The sequence below is a fragment of the Branchiostoma lanceolatum genome, chromosome 5, assembly GCF_035083965.1.
Source record: "Branchiostoma lanceolatum isolate klBraLanc5 chromosome 5, klBraLanc5.hap2, whole genome shotgun sequence".
NCBI lineage: Eukaryota > Metazoa > Chordata > Leptocardii > Amphioxiformes > Branchiostomatidae > Branchiostoma > Branchiostoma lanceolatum.
This window is the reverse complement of record NC_089726.1, coordinates 23,437,251-23,462,050: the sequence shown is the minus strand read 5'-3', so window position 1 is coordinate 23,462,050 and position 24,800 is coordinate 23,437,251. Positions and strand designations below refer to the sequence as shown.

Below are 24,800 nucleotides of genomic sequence, written 5' to 3'. Positions count from 1 at the left end.
TTAGTAACGTTCACGAGAACTCCCGGTGTAAGTGACATAAAAACGAACTCTCCAGTCGAGAACAAACGATCGAACATAAAATGAAAACTGATAGCCGGTTTTATCAAACTAATCAAACTTCAAAGACTTAAATAGTATTTTCCATGCTCATTATCAAACTTGGTCGGTATCCACGTACCTCAAAACACGAATATAGAAGTAAAACAATGTGTTAGAAGTAAACAACAACGGGTGACAACATAATCTACCGATTTCCTGCGTTTTGAAAAGCACATTTTTGGGTCGTTCTCGTTAGCACTGTCACCGATAATGACAATGGCGGCGGTAAAAGGGACCACTGACAACCACTCTCAATCGCATGATTTGTCTCTCAAAATGCGGGAGATTGCGTTTCTGAAGGCTTGAAGATCCAAAATTTCCCGGGGGAAATCCCCCCGGACCCCCCTAAATTGCGACCGCCTTCGGCGGGCGGGTCGCGCCTTCGGCGCTCCCCCCCCCCCATATTATATTTTGGTGGACGCACTCTTAACCTGGGCTGGCGGGAACGCTGTATGTGATCATTATTTTCAAAACAGAAAAAAATGAAGCAAGGGAATGTGAGAACCTTATACAGATTGCATACAGATTGCAATCTCTATACTGAAATACATAATTCTGAACTGACCAGCGGCAGAGTCGGTCCCGGAGCCATGCCATTTCTTGGTTTGAATTCAGTGCCGTCTGGGTTGTACAGGTGAATCTGTGCTATGATGCAGCCGTGAGTCACTGGAAAAAATCATGATTGCATATCCAACATATCAATGGAAAATATCAGGAAGCAAAAACAGAAAATGGGAGACTAAGTCTTACATGTACATGTTTGAAGTCTACAAAATGCTTTCATCATACTATTCCCACTGTGTATCACGTCTCAAGCCACAGAAAGAAAGAAATGATGTCATGCCAACAGTCAACACAGCATTGGATTTGAGTAAACAAAATGAAAAGTTTTTGATTCATTTTGACATTTCCTGGATATTGCAATGCTTCAACTGACTGGAGGTAGACAAGGTGAGGGAACTGACAGAAGACACAAGAGCAAAAAAAGAGATTTGATAAGTGGAATATTTAACACTAGTACTAGTAGTAGCTGCTTTTTGCATCTCACCACAGCCGGCTTGGAACCCTTGCATATTTTGGGCTTCATAAACTATGACTTTTATGTTGCTCTTTGTGTGAGGACCATTCCCAGCAGCTCTAATCTATTGTTAGGATAACACAGTGACCACACAGTACCTTTTCTGGAGTTTTCCATGACGTCCACCCCAAACTGAATGATATCTCCAGAGTGGATCTCGTGGGCTGGGCTCTCCTCAGATCCTTTACTCAGTCTCTGGTTGTTCACAAATGTACCATTGCTGCTCTTTGTATCTTGCAAGAAGAACTGCAAGTAAAAAACTTATTTGTATAACATTTGCTAAACATAGTATCAATATCTGCGTACACATTAGCAATATGTAAGTAATATATAGTTGTCCTAAAATGATTCTCTACTTGTTCCCTGACTAGACTATTGTAAAAATGTCATAATTGAGAAAGAGAGGAACACCAACAGAAAATTTACATAATTCCTATAATAATTGTTTCCCATTTATAACAAGACTTCAATACACATGTACATGTACAAGTGATTTATGGCAGGTGTAACATTTACAGATACAAATAATGCAAATGATACCCTTATTTGCATGATTGAGGTAATTGTTTGCACAGTTTTCTAATTGCTCACATGTTCTAATATGACCGAGCTTGATTGGCAGTTACCAGCCCTAGAAGGTATATATGTTTACATGAAGGCTTCTTTCTGTGGCTGACAAAATCCTATTATATGTATACAGTCAAACCTGCCTAGGCGACCACCTTTTCACCGCGACCACCTGGCCATGGCGACCGCTTTTTCTCGGTCCCGAAAATTTTCCCCATAGGCACAAGCATTAAGCTGCCTGCCCAAGGCGACCACCCGTCCAACGCGACCGCGACCGCCACGAATTGGGACCGCACAGAGCACAATCCCTGCCCATGGCGGCCGCCTAATTTTCAAGCGTGTGGTGACATCGGATCATTTTGCTGTCGTATTTCACGGAAATGTTTTCAAGACTTTGAAGGACAAAAATAAGGACAAAAAGATATGGAATAGCAATGTTATAGCATCGATTCCTCCATGAAGTGTTTTGATAAAACGTTCCCTCTATAAACATTGTAAAGACAAATGTTTGTTATGTTGTTGTGCCTATCGTAATCTTATAGTTTACCGCAAACTCAGTTCGGTTTAAACTCAATTTTCAAAACGAATACGTAGTGCATGGCGTCAAAAAGTCAGATTTCACAGAAGTTACTATCTATTTCTTGTATTTTCAACAAAAATGTGTCTGTGTCTTACTAAATTCCGCCGGAAAATTACTTCGCGGCGGGCAAAACATCGGGCGAGAAATGTTGTTCCTTGGTCCCGACGCCATCTTGGATTTGGCGCGCCCCGGATTTGGCGTACCGCTGACCTTTCTAAAACACGATGCTTTTGTGTATGAACATTTACGAATACTCTAGTTATTGATGAAAATTAATATTCTTATTTTCTTTTTATTTCCATGAATCTCAAAAACCTTTATAGGACGCTGTGCGTTCTGCTGCACTGACTAATACCTTTCGATGCGGTCGCAAGGAGCTTGGCCGCGCGGCGCGACGAAATCTCACCGTTCCGTTTCATCTTTAGTTGTCAGATCGAAAACTTTTTGCCCCTTTTATCCAGCGGTCGGCGCCCCAAAAAAGGCTGGGGCCAGCAGGTGTTTTCTAGGGATTTGTCTTAGGCCTTAAAACTTCGATGATGTGCGTGTGTGTCTGTACTATTTAACATGTTTAATGTAACGTGTGAATGCGGGAGGGCGCTGCAATTGTTTTGTAGTCAAAATTATGACGAAAATTTGTACACGATGTTGTTAGCGGTATACAACGATAACGGAAAATGTAATTTTTGTAGGATCTTTCTAAATTCTGTCTAATAGATGCTGTCTAAATTCACATAATTTTCCATCCATTTGCGTACTGTATTTGAAAACCTCGACCTGGAAACATGTGAGTGGAATCCTCTTCATGGCGACCACCTGTCCATCGCGACCGATTTTGCTCGGTCCGCCGGGTGGTCGCCTTGGGCAGGTTTGACTGTATGTATAAAAACACCTGGGGGAGGGACAGAGGTGGCACTCAAAAACTAGACAGGAAATTTGGGAAATTCAAACCCTCTGAAATGCTATTCACGCATTTTTAGAAGCAATTCAATTCAATTGGAATTTGGAAGCCCATATTGTTAATTTTCCTTCTTGAAACATTTTTGGCGACACCTCAGGGGCGGAGCTATTGGTATAGTACTGGGATCAGGGTTGGAAGAATTCTAAATAGTCCACGAACGCAATCCCCAGGAAATTGTTTTTTGGCAACACCTTGCTGAAAAGGGTCTTTGCACATAACAAGGAAGAACTCGACTGCCTTGGGGCAAAGAAAAGGCACTAGTCTGTAAACAGGATTACAGCTGTTTGAAATAAGCTTTCTGGATGTTGCAATAAAACCAATATGTCACAGCTGTTCCTCAATGTCTTTGAGACTTGGTTGCTTCTTATAGGAATGATGTGCTTAGACAGGCTCTATGATAAGGAATGATGTGCTTAAACAGGCTCATTGTTCAAATGACTTATGACATATGACATATTATGCATGTCAATGAAAGTAAAAGATTTCCCTCTCACTGGCATTTTGTTAAATCAAAGACTGTAACTGGGCACACAGCATTGATTTTGCTAGGCCTTTGAAGCAATCTACGAGGGTGAGTCCAAAAGTAAGGGGGCCGCCATCTAAAATCAACCCAGTCGCTCATACAAATCTGACCAACAAAATGAGATATTACAGTCTCAAGAAGATACTAGTATATGCCTGAAGCTTTGTGCCAATTTTCTACTCATTCTGTAAAGAAATGAAAATGGCATAATTAACTTCTCTTGCTCCTGGCCTATTAAAAGCCAGAACACACTGTACTGTGCTCATTCGAGCCTTGATCCTTGAGAAAGCCACACACAGGCGAAACATGTCGGTGTGGGCTCGAAAAAAGTTCTAAACGGGAACTATACGCGGCTACCAGCGTCTTTTCTGAAGATGTGGCGTGTGTACGGTTGGCTTAAGGTTGTCCTTACTATTTACCTACTAACTTCTCTGATAAGGTTATGTTTTGCACAGCCTTCCTGTGTGTGTGTCATGTGCGTCCATATGTCTGTGAACATTGTAACTCAAGAATGCCTGGATGGATTGCCCTCATAGTCATACTTGGTATGTGGGTACTAGTAGTAGTAGGTCTTCGTGATACTTCAAAACGATTAGATTTGGGGCCCCCTAGCAGCTTGTTATGGTACTGCAGTAGAACATCCGAGTTTGATATCTCGCGTTTTGGACATGCTACATGTATATGGTCATGATTTTTTAGACTCTACCTGTCTCCCCCGGTCGCTGGGAAAATAGTAGAAATTGGCCAAATAGAGTCAAACATTTGACTCTATTTGGCCAATTTCTACTATTTTCCCAGCGACCGGGGGAGACTGGTAGAGTCTAGAAGATTGTGACCTTCTTCTCTGACAGCTAAACCTCCTTCCCGGTGTCACAGCAGTCTTGACCCCCTCGTGATTCCGCCCCAGCATGCTATTATCATCTGCGTGAAAAATGTGATATGTCTGTGTGTGTTTGTCTGTGTTTCCGGATGTTTGTAGTCAGTCTAATGATTTTTAGTGGTAGATAGCTCTTACGGGGGAGAGTACTACATGTATGTTGTGTAGGTTTGGGCCACCTAGCGGCCTTTTTTGAACTTTTGAAATGCTTGAGCCCATTTTGTTTCAAACTTTGAAAGGGAATAACTCGGATCGTCATATTTGGTATGTAGATAGCTTGAGTGATGACTAACTAGATTAAATGCTAGTTATGCAAATCAGTAGCTAATTTACATAATTAATGAGGAAATTGATAAATCCGTTGCATTCCATTATAGGACTCTTAAACACGTCACATATGTAACTGAGATAGAGAGGAATATCGGCAGATATCAATTATGCAAATGAATACATAATTTGCATGAATAATGGCAAAATACTATAACTCCATAGTAGATGATGGGATGTCATTCTTGCAGCATTTGAAAGTTAAGTAGATGTGGACATCATCAGGAAATAAATCATGCAAATGAGAGCCTCATTTAAATAATCTATGAGGAAATGCTACAATAGCCTTCTTTGCTAAGGTAAGACTTTCATACTTCGAACAACCAGTGTTACTTGGGTAGAGAAGTTGATCAACTGACATGTCATGCAAATGAGGTCTTTATTTGCACAATAAATAGGAAACATTAACATCTGTCGGCAATGGTATGGGGTCGTGGAACTCTAGTTTACTTTCTGACTCACCCTTGTATCTACGCAGAGGGCGAAGGGCAGAGAAGGATCATGGAAGAAGCTGGTGCTGAAGGCCACCATGGTCCCAGATCAGGACAAGGTGAAGGTGTACCTCCTACCCAAGTGAAAGTCTTTGTTTATCCAGCTCCATTCCAACTCAGGGGAAGCAACCTTCGTTGGGGGGGTGGGGGGGGGGGGTTGTGGTACGCATGGGACACCATGGCATGCAGTATGTTTGCAGGTCCCAAATCCCATGCATGGGATACCATGCAGTATGTTTACATGTCACATATCCTTTTCAACTCACCTTTGAATTTTCAAACCACAAGAGGGCATGGTTCCGGGACAGGACCTTGCAGTCGAAGATACAGTTATTGGGGGCGGGTCTGGCCCTGGCCACCGAGCGGCCGATCTTCATGGCCTCGGTCAGTAGAACTCGCCGCTCCTGGAAGGGATGCGAGTTCGGGCGGCACGTCAGGATAGCCATGGACGTCATGTTGGCGTCAGTACCACTGCCCTACAGCCACTTCCTTCGTACAAAAATAGAGCAAACAGATCCAACCCTAGTGCTCGTGTTCACAAGGCCCACTGTTGCTGTTATTTCCTCGCTTGCGACGTCGGAAGATCTAAGTTTCAGACTAGTAATTAACCTCGGCGCTAGACCTTCCACTTTGTACAAGTACAAAATTGGATGTTTAGTAGGTGGACAGTTGTTTGTTCGAAGTCAGCACAAGTACACAGACAGTCCCTGCGCCTGGACTTTGTTGCCTACACGTAAAGGCGACCTGCTGGCTCCATCCGGTTGGAAAAATGTCCGTCCGTCGCTGTGTACTTTGAATAATGTTTCCCACGTAGCTGTTGTCATTCAGATCATAGGGTTAAAAGGTTTATGTATTGTTCCGATTATACCTTAGATTTTTGGACTGATTTCCATTGCTTGTTCATGTAGTTGCAGTTGGCATTTGAGATGACCCGCCATCTTGACGCCAATGGTCGACTTTACCTTCTTCACTTTCCACGTCAGTTGTGCCTTGGTGAACAAAGCACCAGTCAAATCGAACAGGAGATCCCTGCTGAAAGATTCCGCGGTATTGTAGACTAAGAGAAACTTCAGTGGAAAAACAAGCCGGGCAAAATCTCGAGACTTCCGTTCTTCAGCCGCAACCCAGACGCCATGATGGTTTGTTTTCTGTCACAGTACGCACGCGTGGACGATACCACTACGGTATTCAATAGGTAATCTTCAAGTAGATACCCTGGGTGAAAGATCGGGGTTGTCAGAAAAAAGCAGTCCAGTCCGGACAGCGGAAAAACCTGTCCAGTCCGGTGAAGCTCAATGTCATGTATGTTGAAACTGCCTTTATGAGTATGCTTATCACAACCATACATCATCCACAGTCTTTGGAGCCAAATACCATCTAATAGTTTTCATCTTTGATCGTTTTTTTTTTAGAATGGTTTCTATTGGTCAGAAATTACCCGCAATGGCAGCCTTTCTAGCGCTGAATTGATGCAGGGTTTACAGGTTTCACATAATACACAACATATACATATAACATATCTTGTCCATACTTGCATTGTGTGGAATTGTCGCAAGGGTCTGGGCGGCTGCCATTCGGCGCCACCAGGTGACCTCAATACGACCTTCCCCAACCGAAGTCAGGTACCCATTTACACCTGGGTGGAGTGAGGAAAGTCGTGTAAAGTGCCTTTCCCAAGGGCACAAGATCGGTGACATGACAGGATTCGAACTCGGGAACTCTTGGTTCTGAGCCGAACGCTCTGCTGTTGCGCCACACGACCCCACTTGTTCTTGTTAATATATGATCACTTGAGCTGAGTCTGCTAAGATGAACGAGGCAATCTACATGTACCTCCTTCAAATAAAGACTTGTTGTTTGCTGGATACACTGTGTTCTGTGGTTCAATTCACAATACCAGCTTTATAGTGCTGTGGTTTAGCAGAATTTTCTTTTGCTGGATTTTTCTTTCTTCGCCAGCGCACATTAATTTTGGGGTCTCCAGAGGACGTCATCCATGAAGTTAAGCTGGTGTGGCCTAAGGAAAACACCCCTAAGGAGTCTGCAACGGAGACTAGTGTTAGGTGCCACAACATGCATGAGTCCTCTAATGGAAAACACTGTAAATATAGATTTTCCTCCTTAGTTATGCAAATTAAGTCCCAATTTGCATAATCCGCACTGCATACTAAATATCATGGAAATCCATCGTTCCTTTCTTCAGTTATTCTCCATGGAAGATTTTGACAAAAACACCCCTGAAGACCAGAGCAAATTCGGAAGGTCTGCTGCAGTACCAATGTCACATAACGTTACCAGGGCGCCCAACATCGACCTTGACCTTTGTTTTCCCAACAACTACCCACATTTGGCCACATACCAAATATCATTACAATCCATCCAGACGTTCTTGAGTTATAGTGACTACAAACATCCGGAAACACAGACAAACACACACACAGACAGGCCCAAAATTATATCTCCATGTTCACGGAGATGATAATAGCTACTCTCCAAGCAGAGCTAGGGTTTCGGCTGGTTTTTAACGTGTTTTTAGGCGTTTTTGTCATGCCTTCTACTTTGTCATCGTTTTTGTTGTGTCGCAAACCCAAGATGACAAAGTAGAAGGCATGACAAAAACGCCTAAAAACACGTTAAAAACCAGCCGAAACCCTAGCTCTGCTTGGAGAGTAGATAATAGCATGCTGGGGCGGAATCACGAGGGGGTCAAGACCGCTGGGACACCGGGAAGGAGGTTTATAATTAGCTGTCAGAGAAGAAGGTCACAATCTTCCCTCAACCAACCTCGGCTTGGGGAGTAGATCAGTCATAGCGATCAAATTATTCACCAACTTCATGCTGGAGGCGGATGATCACGTGGCACAGTTGTTTACTTCCGCGATCAGCTGATCGACAGTACGTCAGCAAAGGAAATGCTGACATGAAAATCTCCAGGCGGCGTGACCGTTAGCGGTCCCTGCGATGATCAACGGATTCCATGGTTTTGTCGCTCTCAGGATCGGGGACATCGCTATTAAAGGACTGCCGATTAATTGCTAGCTTGTTTGGTCAGAACTCTTTTGGGGTTGGATCACTCGCCTGACTGGAAAATAGTTACGACTTTCAAGTCAACAATTTCTTACAACGGAAAGATTTGCTGACCCTGTCCGTCATTGGCAACAGCAAAACAGAGAAAAACCTGGCATCTCTTTGTTGGGTGAGTCCAAAGTCATTGTTAAATCTTTTAGCCATTTTGAAGTTTGACCTCTCGTGTTCTCGGGTAGATCTGCTTTCCTATTCTGTCCGCGTGGGCCGTTCAGTTGGCTGTTGTTTACTGTGCACGGTCGCCATGTTCCCACTGATTGCGTCATCACTCAAGCATGGCCTGCTACGGCCCTTCACCTAGTTTTACCCGAGGATGTTTAAAATCTTTAAGATCTCCTACTTTCTACTCGTCGAAGATAAATAATCGAACCTGTTTTAGTCTTGCACTTATTGCCCACGATGAGGGTGCTTCGGTGATGGTGCCTACTAGTACTGAACATGACTTTAAAAAAATGTCATGGCAACGTTATAGAAATGAGAACACGTAAAGCCCTGAACTTGACTAAACACTAAACTAACAAGAGTTCGGAGACCTCATATCTCGATGAACAATTCTATTTATGCAAATCACTTACACATTTACATAATATATGCTTAATCATAAACACCTTTATCTTACGTACACATGTTGCAATATTGACAGTCCTATAATTTTACAATTAGTTGAATTTGGGTGTTTTTGCATTGATTATGCAAATTAGGAAATTTATTTGCATGATTATGCAAATTAGGAATTTATTGCATAATTGGTATCTGTTGATGCTCCACTTTCCATAAACTACATATGGTACATGTATTTGAGTCTTATAATGGAAAACACTGCAAATATAGATTTTCCTCATTAGCTATGCAAATTAAGTCCCAATTAGCATAATTTGCACTTCATTGTGTATATCTCTGTCTAAGCTACCCGCTTACTAGCTATCTGCCACCAAAAAAATCAAGACCATACCACGTCCATGTCAAAAGATACAATAATTGAAGTTCTGCTGCAGTACCAAGGTCACATTCCAGGGGGCCCAAAATCGACCTTGAATTTCAGCTTTACAACACCCGCCCACATACCAAATATCATTGTAGTCTATCAAGAGGCTCTTGAGTTATGCTGACTAGAGTAATGCGGAAACACAAACAGACAGACAAACAAACAGACAGACAGACACACCCAAAACTATACCTCCATTTTTCATGGGATAACTAAACACCTGGGCCCTACATGGCCAAGAACCGCTAGACATAGGCAAGCTTGGAGTCCGACAAGGAAGGGGTACCGGTTCCTCCAAAGGAGCGACAAGGATAACACCCTGAAATGATGGAAGCGCTCAAACGCTATGTGTCACGGCTAACGTGGACTTTGAAAACAACGTAAGTTGACCTTTGTCCAGTTAGGATTGCGCCATCTATAGTTAGCGAGGGGTCATTAAGTGGTGTCTTTACGGAAAAGCATGCCAGTATAACAGAAATTTGGTATTGTTTCCTGTAGATAAACACACATATACATGTATGTCACAGTATATTGCGATTCAGTACAACTGTCAATTGTCCTAGAACAGACTGCAATCGGTAGCCTGAGTGTCATCCTGTTTCAGTTCCAGGCTCTACACGTGAAGGTAGAGCCTGGAACTGAAACAGGATGACACTCAGGCTATGCAATCGGGATCTGTCCTAGCGGACAATTGGCAATTCTACTCAGTGCAGATTGCGATTGCAATCTGCCCTAGGACAAACTCCGATCCAAACTCAAATGATGCTAGATAAAGCTAGGAAACAGCAATATTTTTTTTGCAAACCATTATTTTGTTTAGTATTACTACAAACCTACTATATATCACTTATTACCAACTACATTCAACATGCTAACAGACTTGTGTCACTTCTGCAACGTTAACTTCACTCAAGGCTGCCGCACTAGAGTCAAATTGTCATCGCCATCATTAGCGATGCAGTGGCCAGTTCTTCTTGCCCTGGCTAAAACTGTTGTTCTGCTGTTCTACCAACCTTTAGAACTCTGCTTTCTACTGCTGCTCCTCTGCCATTACTGGATCGATCACTACTTCATGCTATCAAGTTGACATCAAATTTGGAACTGGCTAGGGAGGGGAAAATTAGCCATTTTATACCTTGGGGGTCGTGCATCGCACTTCATTCATATAGTAGTACATGAGGTGCGACACTGTGATTGATATTTTGACACCTGTTTGATCACCTTCCAATAGTTATTGTTCTAAAGTTGTGCAATAATTCAGTATGTGGAACATTTACCATAGAGATTAATTATGCGAATATGGACCTGATTGGCATATTTAATTCCTTATTGGTAAATAATGGGAATTTCATACATACACAATGAGATATGTTAGTCAAAGGTGTACCTTGCCATGCATAAATCATGTAAATATAAACGTGGAATTCTGCCAACGGAAAGGACCTTTACACCTGCAATATGTATAACCTCGGTAGAGAAGACTATCATTTAAAGTAGATTCAGCCGTATTTGCACACTCGATGATACAGAGTGAAAGAAAAGTCTACAGACGCTCTTGATATTTCATGAGGTATGTAAGTTGACAAACAAGTATCCAGAAACACATTGCAAAGTACATTTCTTTTAAATTGATTTTTAAAGAAACACGTTATACTTATCTATCGCCCACTTCTGTATTTCAATCCATCCACAGTACCATTTCCTTACATTTCCATCCATTTTTCTTTCAATTTGCTTCACTTTTCACGACCTATATCCCATTTTCGGTATGTTGACAGAGGGTAACGAAATGTCATGATTTTTTCCTCGAAATAAGGCTAAAATCAACGCGTGCGCTGATCCTTAAAATCTGCTTACTCGTTGGGCGTAATACTAGTTGTATAATTGATACGCCGTATTAAATGGTAGATGTCAGTTTCCACTCATGGACCATTCCGTCTCTTTCATACAGGTGAAGCTAACGGCTTAGGGACGTACTAACGACGACGTTATAATGCCAAGGAAGGTAGTGAACGTTCTCTTAACCGTAGCTGTACTTGGAACAATTATAGTCACATTTTACTCGTACTACAATGGTGTACCGTCCAGACAGATACTACGTATATTTGACTCGTCAGTGGAGAATGATTACTCTGAAAGCGAGACAATGCAATTTCATGCTAAATACATGAAGGGACATCATGAAAAAGGGGACGTTTCTGAGACAAACGGACCTACTCAAAAACCATACCACAATTGGACAAAAGCATCAACGGCGATGGTAAAGAGAAAAGGCGTCTCATTGGAGGAGTTTAGGAAGACAAGGTACTTAAGGTTTAACAAGACTGCACCCCCGTGGTTCTCCCGAGAGGACGTGGAGAGATTGATATTTCTGGCTACAGCGAATATTTCGCATGTCCTTCCCCATCCGCATGCGGCCCTCAGCCCCATAGTGTTCGATGACAATCGCAACAAGACGCGCCTAATCTCTGACACGGAGCAGTGTGAATCTCAGTGTGGCTTATTAAAAAGTGCCATGGACATCTACGAGGTGCTTTCCTTTCACCTAGACCGTGTTCTTGAACTGAACCGAACGTTGCCAGCCATCGCCCGAAAATTCCGTGGGCTGTCCGATCCTGGCTACCGTTTCCGGGACAGTAAGGCACATCCCCTCATCTGGTGGGACCCGGACATCGCGCATGGGGGCACGTTCCAGAACGATCAGGTCTGGATGTACATTCATACTTATCACTTCCGCTGTATCCGATGATTCTTTCCTTGCACTTCTTTATTTAGTAAGCACATTTTTTCAGCTTGACACGGCGGACGGCGAATTGTTTCACATCATCAGTACCAAAAGAAGCTTGACCTGTCTGCTTTTACAGCATTTCGACTTTTTTCTTTCCCCTTGGCATATGGGTGGGTTTTGAATGCTTGTAGGGGTGTGTTCCAGTTTCCAAGCAAATATTCTATTATTATTTTTTGGTACAAATTTCTTTTGTGCAAAACATTTTCCCGCCGTTCCCGCACTTTACAGCCGCCGTTGGGGCGGATACAAGAATGGATCTCAGGCTAATGTTACCTCACAGTACGCTTGTTCTGTTCACCTGCCATCCCACCCCAGAACTCCCTCGAGCTGAGCTGGCTGAACTACACAGCTGTCCTAAAGAACCGGTGCTGGGCGGACAGAACGACCCCTGACCCGGAACAGTTCTGTACCTCCGTCAAGCATATTGAGTGGAGCAAGCTTGCCATGTTTGATTTCCTACTGCAGGTGAGAACGACGGTCGGTTGGAAGCACTGAGAATCATACTATAACGTATCGCGCCTTACGGTGTAAGTCTTTGACAAACGTGACATGGTCGTACTAAACCTAGTTTCTTAATATAATTTTCCCCTTTGTATCAACTCTGCCATGTGCCATTTTTCAAAATTACTCGAACATTTAATACAGGTCTTCGACCGTCTAGATCGAAATTGTTGCGGATTCAACGAGACGTTAGAAACCGAAGAGGAAGCATGTTTTACAGGTACGAACAAGAGTCTTAAGACCCCAAATCTCCATGAAATTTGTTTTTATATGTGACGATTTCTATTTGCCCAGCTATTTGTTGTTGCTGCTGTTTGTTGTGATTTATGTGCCATAGGTGGCTTGGGGAATTCTTATCCCAGATTCGAACCCAACAGGTGGCCGTGCCAGCTGTCATAGTATACCTACAATGGACAAATAGATTTTCCTCATTACTTATGCAAATTAAGTCCCAATTTGCATAATTTGCAGTTCAGTTTGTACATCTCTGTCCAACCTACCTGCTTGTGAAATAACATGAAAATCTGTCGATCCTTTCTTCAGTTATTCTCCTTGGAAGATTTTTACAAGTACGCCATTGCAGGTCCAGTGACACATACCAGGGGGCCCAAAATTGACCTTGACCTTTCTTCTCCCAGCACCTACCAACATACCAAATATCATTACAATCCATCCACACGTTCGTCAGTTATGCTGATTTTACGTATCCGGTGACACAAACATACACACACGGTGACACAAACATACACACACGCGCACACACACGCAAACACACTGGATTTGCATAATTTGCACTTCAGTGTGTACATCTCTGTCCAACCTACCTGCGTACCAAATAACATAAAAATCTGTTGTTCCTTTCTTCAGTTATTCTCCTTTAAAACATTTTTACAAATAGGCCATTGCAGTTCCAGTGACACATACCAGGGGGCCTCAAATCGACCTTGCCTTTTCTCCTCCCAACACCTACCCACATACCAAATATCATTACAATCCATCCACGCGTTCTATAGTTGTGCTGACTTAAAGCATCCGGCGACACACATGCAAACGATTTTCCTCCTTACTTATGCAAATTCAGTCTCATTTGCGTGATTTGCAATTAAGTGTGTACATCTCTGTCCAACCTACCTGCGTACCAAATAACATGACAATCTGTCGATCCTTTCTTCAGTTATTCTCCTTAGAAGATTTTTACAAATACGACATTGCAGTTCCAGTGACACATACAGGGGGCCCAAAATCGACCTTGACCTAATTCCTCCTAACAACTACCCACACGCAGGGAATTTCCGGTACACGTGATAACACAAGCAACACATGTAACCCTTGTGCCAACTGAGGGTAAAGAAAATATCCTTATTTTAAGGCAAAATTATGTATTTTCATTTAGATGGCAGGCACCTTGAGTGTGAAACTCCGGAGGTGCTGATGCTCGTACATATGCTGACTCGGAAGTCAGACCGAAGTCGTCTCGTTTACATCGACAACGCGGGCAGACCGTTTCGCTCCAGGAGAAACCTAGACTGGCGGTTGCTACAGGGCATAGATGAGTAAGGGTGAACTTACACTTGTTTTTGGCGAAGCTTCAGGGGCGAGCTTAATGATGCATTTATACGTGCGATTGCCAGTAATTCCCGGAATTGCAGAGGAATTTTTGTGATTCGTCTGCGCAATCTCTGTGGACGCCACGGGGAGATGGAATCGCCCGCCCGCCTGGCACTCAACACCCTGTTAGCAGATCTAGCACGCAGGCCTCCCGACAGATGACCTACTTACGTGGTATCCAATTTCGTATGGGTGGGAGTGCGCAGGGGTCTCCCCGGACACCGAATCGACATGTATTCTAGCTTTGAAACGGCTTTTAAACCCACGCGATCCATTTGGTCTAATATCACAAGAACGTTCTGAACATCAGCTCTGTGGACTCGAGGAGCTCAAAGCATTCATAGAAAGGCAAAGTTTCTTTAACGAAACGACAAAGAACTTGGTTACCCCTTGGGCAGTCTGTACTGAACGTTTTACGTAGAGGGGTGCGGTGTCGGAAAAACAACAGTAGGTCATCAAAAACACCACAGCTACAGAGCCAGAATAACAACCAAAACGATCCTGGGAGCCCCAGCAAACCGAATATCTAAACGGCTGGCCTAGATTCTCACTTCACCTATCCAAAAATGGCAACATGATAAAGGACACTAGACCGGGAGCGCGCTCCGGCCTTTCTATATCTGCTTGGAACTCTATCATCACAAGAACGTGCTGAACATCACCTACCCTAGCCTCCGTTGCAGGCTTCTCCCACCGGCGATTTTTTCAACTTATCGGGCCAGACTCTTTGGCTGAGCGGCCGTATCTGCTTGGAGACCGTATCTGCTTGAGGCGCCCATACCTGCTTGGGATCCTGTAACCGCCGTGTGCCTCAAGCAGATACGGTCTCCAAGCAGATACGGCCGCTCAACCAAAGAGTCTGTCCCGATAAGTTGAAAAATCGACGGTGGGAGAAGCCTGCAACGGAGGCCCCCCCCAAAAAAAACCCTCTGTGGACAACAAAACCCGAGGAGCTAAGCAGATATTGAAAGGCAAAATAACTCGAGGAGCAGATATGGAAAGGCCTGAGCACGCTCCCGGTCTAGTGTTTTTTAACGAAGCGACTTGGTTACTCATTGGGTTTCTCTTGTAAGAAGGTAGGGAAGAGGTATGATGGAATTCACAATTTCACAAATCATGTTTCATGATTCATGTTTCATATTTCATACTTTGTGTTTCATAATTCATAATTTACAGCTCATATTAAATGCCTATCTAACATTTCATAATTCATATTCCATATTTCACATTTCTCAAATTATCTTTCATAATATTTCATATTTCTGAATCGAGTCTAACAGTGTAGTATACATCCTATTGAGCTATTTCTGTCATGTGTCCGCGCACATTCCGTGCACACCATAACTCACCAAATATTGTGGTAGAACTAAGAGTGCTACGCTGGTGCTTTCCTTACATGAAGTAAGATCAACCCAGACACCTTCGCCATGGCAATGATTTTTAATTGCCACCATTATTTAACTGTAGTACAACACGTAGTCTACTTCTCTCGCAGACTACAGCCTTTTTTCTTGGTGTAAAGAGAAATGAAGTAAAGTCTACTACAGAAGTCTACTAGTAACTACAGACTCCGACTCACTGGTTGTAGTCTGCCAGAGAGACACGCTTGGGCAACAGTCAGAGTCAAGTTCATTGCACAATTGCATCAGGTACAATGTGCGGCAAATAACATGGAGTAACAACAACTACGGACTATTTATACTAGTGTACTAAATAACTAACCTAACATCATTACTCGATACATAAGATAATGGAATGATATATTTCGCATTATGGCACGGCTTCTCTTTTGCATAGCATTATATATGTATTGGCCTAGGTAGACAGATACAGAGTCAGGACATGATAGAAGTAACGTTACATTGAATATTTTTCTTCTTGTTCCAGGTAGGGTTATTTTGTTCTTATGTAATCATCAATCTTTTCCTTTCTTCATTGTAAGATGGACATATCATAAGGAAATGGTATTCATCTTCAATACTTTCTTTGCAGGTGGGACACACTCTCTTTTCGGTTGGTATTTGTTTGTGACGATCCTTTCTAAGCAATGCGCACCGATTCTTAGTCTTGTTATGCTATTTGTAAAGGATTTGTTCAGAATTGTCAAAAGATAATTCTCCAGAGCGAAGGTTGTCTTAATTTTCGAATATGTTCCAAGTTTGGTAAAACTCCTAATCTTTTGTCACCAGTTGGAAAGAAATGTGTCCTTTAGACGTTCCTTGAACATCTTACCAAATAGTTGGCGTTGACATTAGGGTTGAGCCAAATGGAAACCATGTCTGGACAGTTTATCTTGTACATGGGTACTCCAGTCGTGTTCTTGTATAACAGCAGTGTCGTATGCTTATTTAACAATTCTTTCATTAGACATATTATGTAATCTTAGCCAATACTTAATCAGACGTGCTTGATTATACCCAACGCTCCCATTACAGCAGCATTAACAGAACTTCTAGCAACATGAAGCATTAACTTACAGTAGTTAAGTAACACATGTTCTAAATCGGGAATCTCATAAGAAACATTAGGTTACACTTTGATTTCTCAATACGATTGATTGATATACAACATTCAGCTTATCAGTATATTTCCTCAATCGAACAAGAACAGGACGGATAGTTGACATATCAGTTTTCTTTCCAACACGGGTAGCCCTTAGTATACTAGTATTTACATCTGGTCCCAGTATCGGGGAAAGGATGTTATATTATTAGTTCTCTGATATTTTCATTCGGATATTCCTTTATTCCTTTGAAGATGAGCTCTTGTCCTAAGCGTTTGTTCCCATTATTTCCCCGCATTAGAGCAAAATCTATTAATAGATAGTTTCCAGGTGGAACAAAATTTATTTAGTCTTTCTAGACATTACGAGCAACACATAAACAGACCGCATAAGGGCTAATTGGGATCCTGGGCCCAAGAACGCATCTGCAGAAACAAACCTGGGTATGAGATGACAGCTCGTTTTAGAGAAGGAGAAGACCAAACTCCCTTCCGTGGCAAAGTTGCTTCCGTAACATAACTCCCCTCTGTGCAATTTAGAGGGTTAACCTTAACACCCTAACAGCGTCAACAATAATATACTTTGTAAATCTCCGTTACTGTTACAGTAACAGTTACTACTGTTACATACACCCAATGTCTGCAGTGTCGTTAGACATGCGCAAACAATTCACCTGTGATATTCATGCCGGTCTGCAGGTTTCCTGAAGGCCCGATTGCCCTGCTGCGGGACCCTTCCAGACTCCGCCGCCGCCTGTTACAGTCCCTGCACATCGACAAGGCTTTCTGGACTTCCGTGGGGACGAAGACTATACTAGAGGTGGTGCAGAATGTCATCAACAGAGGGCGGTTATTAGTGAAGTACATTGAGGAAAACGATATCGCTGTAGTGCCAGATTATTAACCAATTGTATCGTTAAACGTATGTCGCTTTATTAGTAGTTGAGGAAGAACACATGGCGCAACTCTGTCAGTGAATAGACATAATCTGTCACTTCAAGGTCATATTCCCGTCTTATCCACCCCGATGATTATATTTCACCCATATCACAGGTATGAATGAAATATATTGTTTCTGATCATCTTTCTTTCCTCTCCTGTCAAATCTTCAGAGGGATTAATCTCGGCTGTTCCTGGACCGAATGACCTAGAATTTGGCGCAAAGGTGGAGCGAGCAAAAAAAACGGACGCTTTTTTTCTTTCGTTTTTTTATATAGGCCTTTAGAATTATTTTATTGAGTTTTGGGCCGTATTTAGACCAAAAATGTATATTTTGACCTCCTTTGCAATGGTATTACAACCAAATGACCTGAAATTGGGTACAGGGATGACTTGGGCATATGTCCATAAGAATTTATTAACACTTTTGGCATTCATCACATCACATAAAAACAATTTATTCTGGTATTTTTGGGCCATATGTTACTATTGCTTGTGGCGACCATATATGACGTTGGAAGTGACAGCCAATACGAGCACTACATTTCAAAATGCGATTGCTTGATTGGCCAATTCAGTCAACCAACGAGAGCGCCCTTCATTGTTGGCTTAGGCAGCCTACAAATCTCCTCAAATAAGAATTTTGTTTACACTTCTAGCATGAATTACTTCAGAATCATTTTTTTCTATTTTGGGCTATTTTCAGACCAAAAAATGTATATTCTAAGTGCCCATGTCACTATATCAAACCTACATGATGTGAGATTTTGCATGTGGCTGCCTTGGGCATATGTACTCAGGCCCTCATTCAAATGTTTGGCATACAGCCCATTAGAATGATTTTTGAACGACTTTTTCATTATTTCTTAACCAAAGAAGTAGATCATTAGAGAGTCTATTCTTACCTAACGGTGACCCATTTTTGACATTCAATTTTTACCTGGGGTGAATATGCTAAATCAATTTTTTGAGTGGATGTGTTTTTGGATTGGTCAATTTTACATGGGGTGTGCTGGAAAAGTCCTTTGTTGCACGTGAGGGGATTTCTAAAAATCAGTGTGTCTGTGTGTGTGTCTGTGTGTGTGTCTGTGTGTGTGTGTGTGTGTGTGTGTGTGTGTGTGTGTGTGTGTGTGTGTGTGTGTGTGTGTGTGTGTGTTTGTATTTCCGGATTTTTATAGTCAGCATAACTCAAGAACCTCTGGATGGATTATGATGATATTTGGTATGTCGATAGGTGTTGGTTGCGGGGGGGATCTAAGGTCCAAGGTAAGGTAAGGGACTTAAATTCAAATGTGCCATACTTCTTCCATGTGGTAAATAATTGGACTGTCAACATTGTGACCTGTGTAAGTCAATTGAAGGTGTACAAGACGATGCATATATCATATGAATGTGAAAGTCATTTGCATAATCAGAATACTTCATGGAGATATGAGGTCTCCGAACTCTTGTTTTAGTGGAAGTGTTTTTGGACTTGTCCATTTTGCATGGAGGTGTCGTTCGAGTTCATTGTTGCACGGGGGGACATTTTCGGAAATTTAATTTTGGACTTTGGACCTCCAAACATAATGAACCAATTCAATTTTGGACTAGGATGATCCAATTTATGAGTGGAAGTGTTTTTTACATGGTCCATAATGTACGGGGTTATACCTGTGTTAGACCCCATTCTTTCATGGGGGGGAAATTGGGCAAGCTCCACTTTCGACTTTGCAATAGATCACTTTGGGGCAGAACCTTTTTAATAGTTTAATTTTGCCCAGGTGAAACTTTGGAACCGTCCATTCTTACATGGGGAGGGAGATGGGTGGAATATGCTGTGCTTGCTCCAAAATGCTGCCTTTCTAGTTGCTGAATGTCTTTGCGGAAAACGTTTACTAGCTGTTAATTTGTGAGTTTGTAACCAAATGAAATGAAATAATACTCAGTCTTAGACGCTACGTGTCTGAACTGGTCTGTCGCTTATTTTCCAGTACCCTAAAATAGTCTCGCAATCGAACATCCACCTGGGGCCAATATGTAAAATTGAATTGAGTTGTGCAATATCGACAAAGTCGTGTGACAGATTTGTAAATGTTTTGGATGTCATTGGAGATGCAGTTTGTTGTGGCTTTTGAATATTAATGCTGCCTGCTAAGCATGACATGTCACTTTGCTTTTATATCGCCGTTACGAACGAGGAACATTTTTCATCGAAAACTTGAAGAAAACCCTTCAATGTTTAAACATTGATCGCGGCAAGGCCTTCATAGATTGGGTTGGCATCAAAAGAAGGCATCTATTAGTATTATTACCTTATTAAAAATCAATGATTTAGCTTTGACTACCGATTACTAGTACATTTTAGTTGCCACAAACATACGTTTGTAGTTCCCATCATTATCCACCAGGGAAATGTAACATTAGTTCACAGAAAACCGCAGGGTAATATAAAACAGGGGTATTTAGGGATATGTGATAGATGCAACGTCAGTAATATCACCATAAATGCAAACCTGACAGACTAACGTATTCAAAAAACTGTGTAAAGAACTTCGATATCCATGCATTCGACTGTTACGACGTCAAAAACTCTCCGTCCCTTATTGAAACAGTCTGAGTTCGTCGTGGGATAATTACACTACATGGTTGATCGCTGGTTTATAAGACAAATGTCACATCTGCTTCCTGCTAAATACAATTATTTACAAGACAACTTGTCAAAATCTCTTTTGCTTACCCGCAAATGGACTCGAAGTGTGGTAAATCATAAATACGACATGCTGGTGTATTTAACCGCCGCCATATTCATTACCCAGAATTCTGTTATTCAGATTTGTGAGGAACACCTTTTTGTCTATTTTGTGTGTGTGTTACATGTAGTGGACTGAAGGCGATATTTTCCTCAAAGTTTGCTCCTAACACAACTAGAAACACATGGACATATTCAGTATTGCCATAGATACGGCATTCCCCCCCCCCCCCCCCATGAATTATGTACAAGTTGCCATGACGGTGGGGATCGACTTTGAGTGACGTTCTGCTGACTCAACAAACGGGTTGTTACCGAAGGGCTGATGTGTGCGGTGCGGCCGTTTTGTCGTGGTTTTTTTTTGCTTCGGACATGTTTATATCCTAGCTTAGCACCCTCTTCAAGCCAAGGAAGGAACAATAGCTGCTGTATTTTTATGACAGCTTACGCCAAACACTGTTCAGCAAAATGTACAACAAGAGACCTGACATCGTTTGGGAAAGAGCTGAAAAAATTGTTATTCACGGGGGGGGGGGGGGTATTTGAAATTGCTTCATACATACAACAGGCTTGGAAGAAACGTAAGCACTATATCTATTCATAAGAAGACAAAAACAGCAAAAATACCTAAGTGGAATGATTTGATCCTGTTTTGCATCTAGTTTGGGTTTTGTTTTGTTTTGTCTCTACCCTGTCATGTACTGTTTTGACTTTTATATACTAAGCTGGTATACGTGTTGTTCATCTACCATACGTATCACTCGTATTTCTTTCAATTCATGTGAATCAATATACGAGGTATGTTCCTTCGTGTTATTCAATACTGTTATTTTCATGATTTATCTATGATTTATCACTGTAAACTCTACCAACACTATGCCAAGTTTATGTACTCAATTTAGTGTCCTATGGGATGGACCACGAAAATAAAATATTCATTCGTTCATTCGGTACTTGGCGGCAAGATAATCATGGTGGATCCTTTCTCCCGGAAAATTGTTAGCACTTGTCGGAGAGCAAGGTCATTCTCAGTTGGACGGACGGACGGTAGTTTGAAATGGCAATATCATGGTATCAGCACGACTAGAGAGAAAATCTAACATACGAGGGGGAGTAAAAAAGAAACGCCTTTTTATCATAGCAGGTTTATTTTGTATGAAATGAGTTGACAGTTGGCACAAATGTAAACGAACATCTCTTCTTAAGACTGAAGCATCTCATTGTTTTTTTTACATTTTACCAGCGACTGAGTTAACTTCAAGTTGACCACACCCTTGGAAGCTTGTCGGAGGCAAAGATAAGTCAGACATGACCCATTTACAGTTGCTTTAAGAAGCTAAAGCTACACCTGTATTAGGACATACATGTATGTCTCTAGAACTTTTAAGTTACATCCCAAATTTTACTTCTGAACTCCGTACAGTTCCTCTCTTACGGCTGCTAGGATAGAGTGAGGTGTGATATCAGAGCCAGTTGATAACATAACCAAATATGAGATTTGTTGATTAAAGACTACTTTGTATAGACTACTTTTCCATTAGTTAAGAGAAACGAAACTTGACACAGATATTATATGTTTAACAATTAAGAAGTGTGCTTAGTTTCATTTATGTGACTTAATTTGATTCAACGATGTTCACATTCACATAACTTCCCGATGCCACCAAAAAAGTATCAAATGTATGAAATTGCCGTCATGTTAAAGTTAAAGTGACCCGGGCGTCTTGAAAAGACGCATAGGGGTGGCGTCCATTTCCATTTCTATAGCCCTTGGGCCACACACATTTGTGCAAGTCACTACAGCAGGGGGCTGGTCTGCTGGTAGTGATGTGTGTTTAACTTCCATACTCTTTCCCAAATGCTGAGTGCTTAGCAGAGAAAGCAGTATGTACCATTCTTAAAGTCTTTGGTATGACCCGGCCGGGGTTCGAACTCACGACCTACCGTGTGCAAGGCGAGCACTCTATCAACTAGGCCATTGCACCGGCTTAATGCCGTCATGTACCAGTATGGAATTATAGTAGTTTTTAAGTATGCAAATTAGGCCAACATTTGCAGATTTTCTACCTATCAACATTCCTCTCTTCCTCAGTTACAATTTGAATAGTCATATCATGGAACAAAGCGGATTTTTAAAGTTGCCTCATTAATTATACAAATTAGAATCTGATTTGCATAATTATCGTCCAATTATACTAAGCATCACACAAGCTATCTACATACCATTAATCATGACCATCCATCAAGGCCATCTTGAGTTATAGTATTTTTCATTAATTATGCAAATGAGGTTTTTATTTGCATAGTTTATATCAATCAATATTTCTCTCTTCCTCAGTAACATATGTCACTTGTTTCAGAGTCCTATCATGGAATTTGGCGGATGTATAAACTTTCCTCATGAAATATGCAAATTAGATATTGATTTGCATAAGAAGTATCTAATCATGTACATCATCACTCAAACTATCTACTTACCAAAAATCATTACCATCCATCAAGCCCTTCTTGAGTTATTCCCTTTCAAAGTCAGACGCAAAACTTGCTCCTGCCGCTAGGTGGCCCAAAGCTATACTACTTATTCTCTGTCCAAAGATCTATCTACCACTCAAAAATCAGTTCCATAGCATGTTCCACTGTAATACCATAAGAAGCCGCTAGGGGGCCCAAAATCTAATCGTTTTCAGGTCTCATCAAAACCTACCAACATACCAAAAATACCAAGACAATCCATCATGGCATTCTCGAGTTATGCTGGTCCACTACACACACACACACACAAACACACACACACACACACACACACACACACACACACACACACACACACACACACACACACACACACACACACACACACGCGCGCGCGAACGCTACCCTGTACATAACCTTCTCGGCGAAGGTAATTACTACTTACTACAGTCGGTATAAATAGTTTGGAAACTTAACTTTGGTGGATCATATCTCCGTTGTTTCTTGATCAATTTCAATGATTTATATATCATTAAAAAAAAGCTTGTGTGATTTTCTTTCCCATGATACCAAACTTTTGATGGTTCTAAATTAATGGAACGAGCACCAGACCTGCTTATGCGAGCGGGTTACATAAAACAAGTGCCCAGATTACCCTACTAAAGCTCAAACGCTCAATTCAGTATTTTTTCTTCTGCTGGTAGCACGTGGCCTGTGTGAGTACGAGGGTAATATCAAACTTGAATCAACAAAACACAATGATATGAACGCCAAGGTTTGTCTTTATCCAAACAAAAAAATGCGTAAAGGAGCCTCAGTTATGATGAAGGTGGCTTAATACTGAGTACACAAGCCATGCGCTGTCACCACAGCCCGGCACATCCTCCTTGTGCTTGTCACCAGTTTCATTACGCGGTACCTGGGCATTCTTCCACAAGGAGTCGTCACAGGTCGTATTGTTCTGCTGACCATTCTTGCATTCACAGCTCGCCCAAGCTGATCAGTGATCACAGAGTCTGAGACTGTGTTCAATTGTGTTGAGATCTCGGCTGCAGGAAGGCCATTCTGTCCTCTATATTCCTGCACCTTCATGGAGGTGGTCTGAAATGACTCCATTCTGTATGGACGTGCACTATCATCTTGCAGAATGGCACTCAGTCTCATATTGCAGAGGTAAGAATCTAGGAAATGTGACTGGATGGAGAAAGGCGTCTGTGCAACAGTCAGTATAGGGATCTCCTCGCTGCCCCCACACTTCCATTTACCCTTCCAACAATCGAAATAAATCTTATCTCATCTGTAGCTGTGAACATAACATTCCTCTAACACCGTTCTATTCACGATGCGGACGACACCACCACAAATAGGTTTGGCGCTGAGCTGAGTGTTTGCTAGCAGGGAAATTTGTGCACTTTTTTCTACAACCCACTCGCGTAAGCTCGCTCCATGAGATTGCAATTATAATGAGTTGGGTATCATACACAAGCTTTCCAACAACATATAAATCATTGAAATTGATCAAGAAACCAGGGAAATATGATCAGCCAAAGTGAAGTTTCCAAACTTTTTGTGCCAAGTTTACTTTCCAGTGACGAACTTTCTTCCGGGCTGGACGTCCAGTGACGACGCCATTTTGTTCATGCCCAGTGAGGAACCCTTAACTTCAGAACCTTTGCGTCTAAGTGTCCAC

The 24,800-nt window shown here is 41.9% G+C and overlaps 2 protein-coding genes across 11 annotated transcripts in view; one reads left to right on the top strand and one right to left on the bottom strand.

The window, feature by feature from the left end:
- LOC136435772 (sarcolemmal membrane-associated protein-like) overlaps nt 1-6,665 on the bottom strand; it is a 54,862-nt gene extending 48,197 nt beyond the window's left edge. For 7 of the 9 annotated variants that reach the window (XM_066429486.1, XM_066429489.1, XM_066429487.1 and 4 more), the window contains exons 1-3: nt 5,767-6,665; nt 1,276-1,423; nt 665-765 (exon numbers count right to left, since the gene is read on the bottom strand). In XM_066429486.1, coding sequence (XP_066285583.1) covers nt 665-765; nt 1,276-1,423; nt 5,767-5,955 — 438 coding nt within the window. In that variant the 5' untranslated portion in view covers nt 5,956-6,665. The remainder of the gene's footprint in view (nt 1-664; nt 766-1,275; nt 1,424-5,766) is intronic. The other 2 variants (XM_066429488.1, XM_066429493.1) reach the window with 1 other exon arrangement.
- A 1,708-nt stretch (nt 6,666-8,373) lies between these two features.
- Nucleotides 8,374-19,847, top strand: LOC136435768 (Golgi-associated kinase 1B-like). 2 transcript variants are annotated; one of them, XM_066429478.1, is made up of 6 exons: nt 8,379-8,696; nt 11,521-12,273; nt 12,673-12,822; nt 13,003-13,078; nt 14,252-14,411; nt 17,668-19,847. In XM_066429478.1, the coding sequence occupies exons 2-6, from the start codon at nt 11,563-11,565 to the stop codon at nt 17,870-17,872; spliced, it is 1,302 nt and encodes a 433-aa protein (XP_066285575.1). In that variant the 5' UTR covers nt 8,379-8,696; nt 11,521-11,562; the 3' UTR covers nt 17,873-19,847. The 2 variants fall into 2 exon arrangements, with proteins under 2 accessions (XP_066285576.1, XP_066285575.1); XM_066429479.1 differs by lacking the exon at nt 14,252-14,411 and having other exon boundaries at nt 8,374-8,696.
- Nucleotides 19,848-24,800: the final 4,953 nt, after the last annotated feature.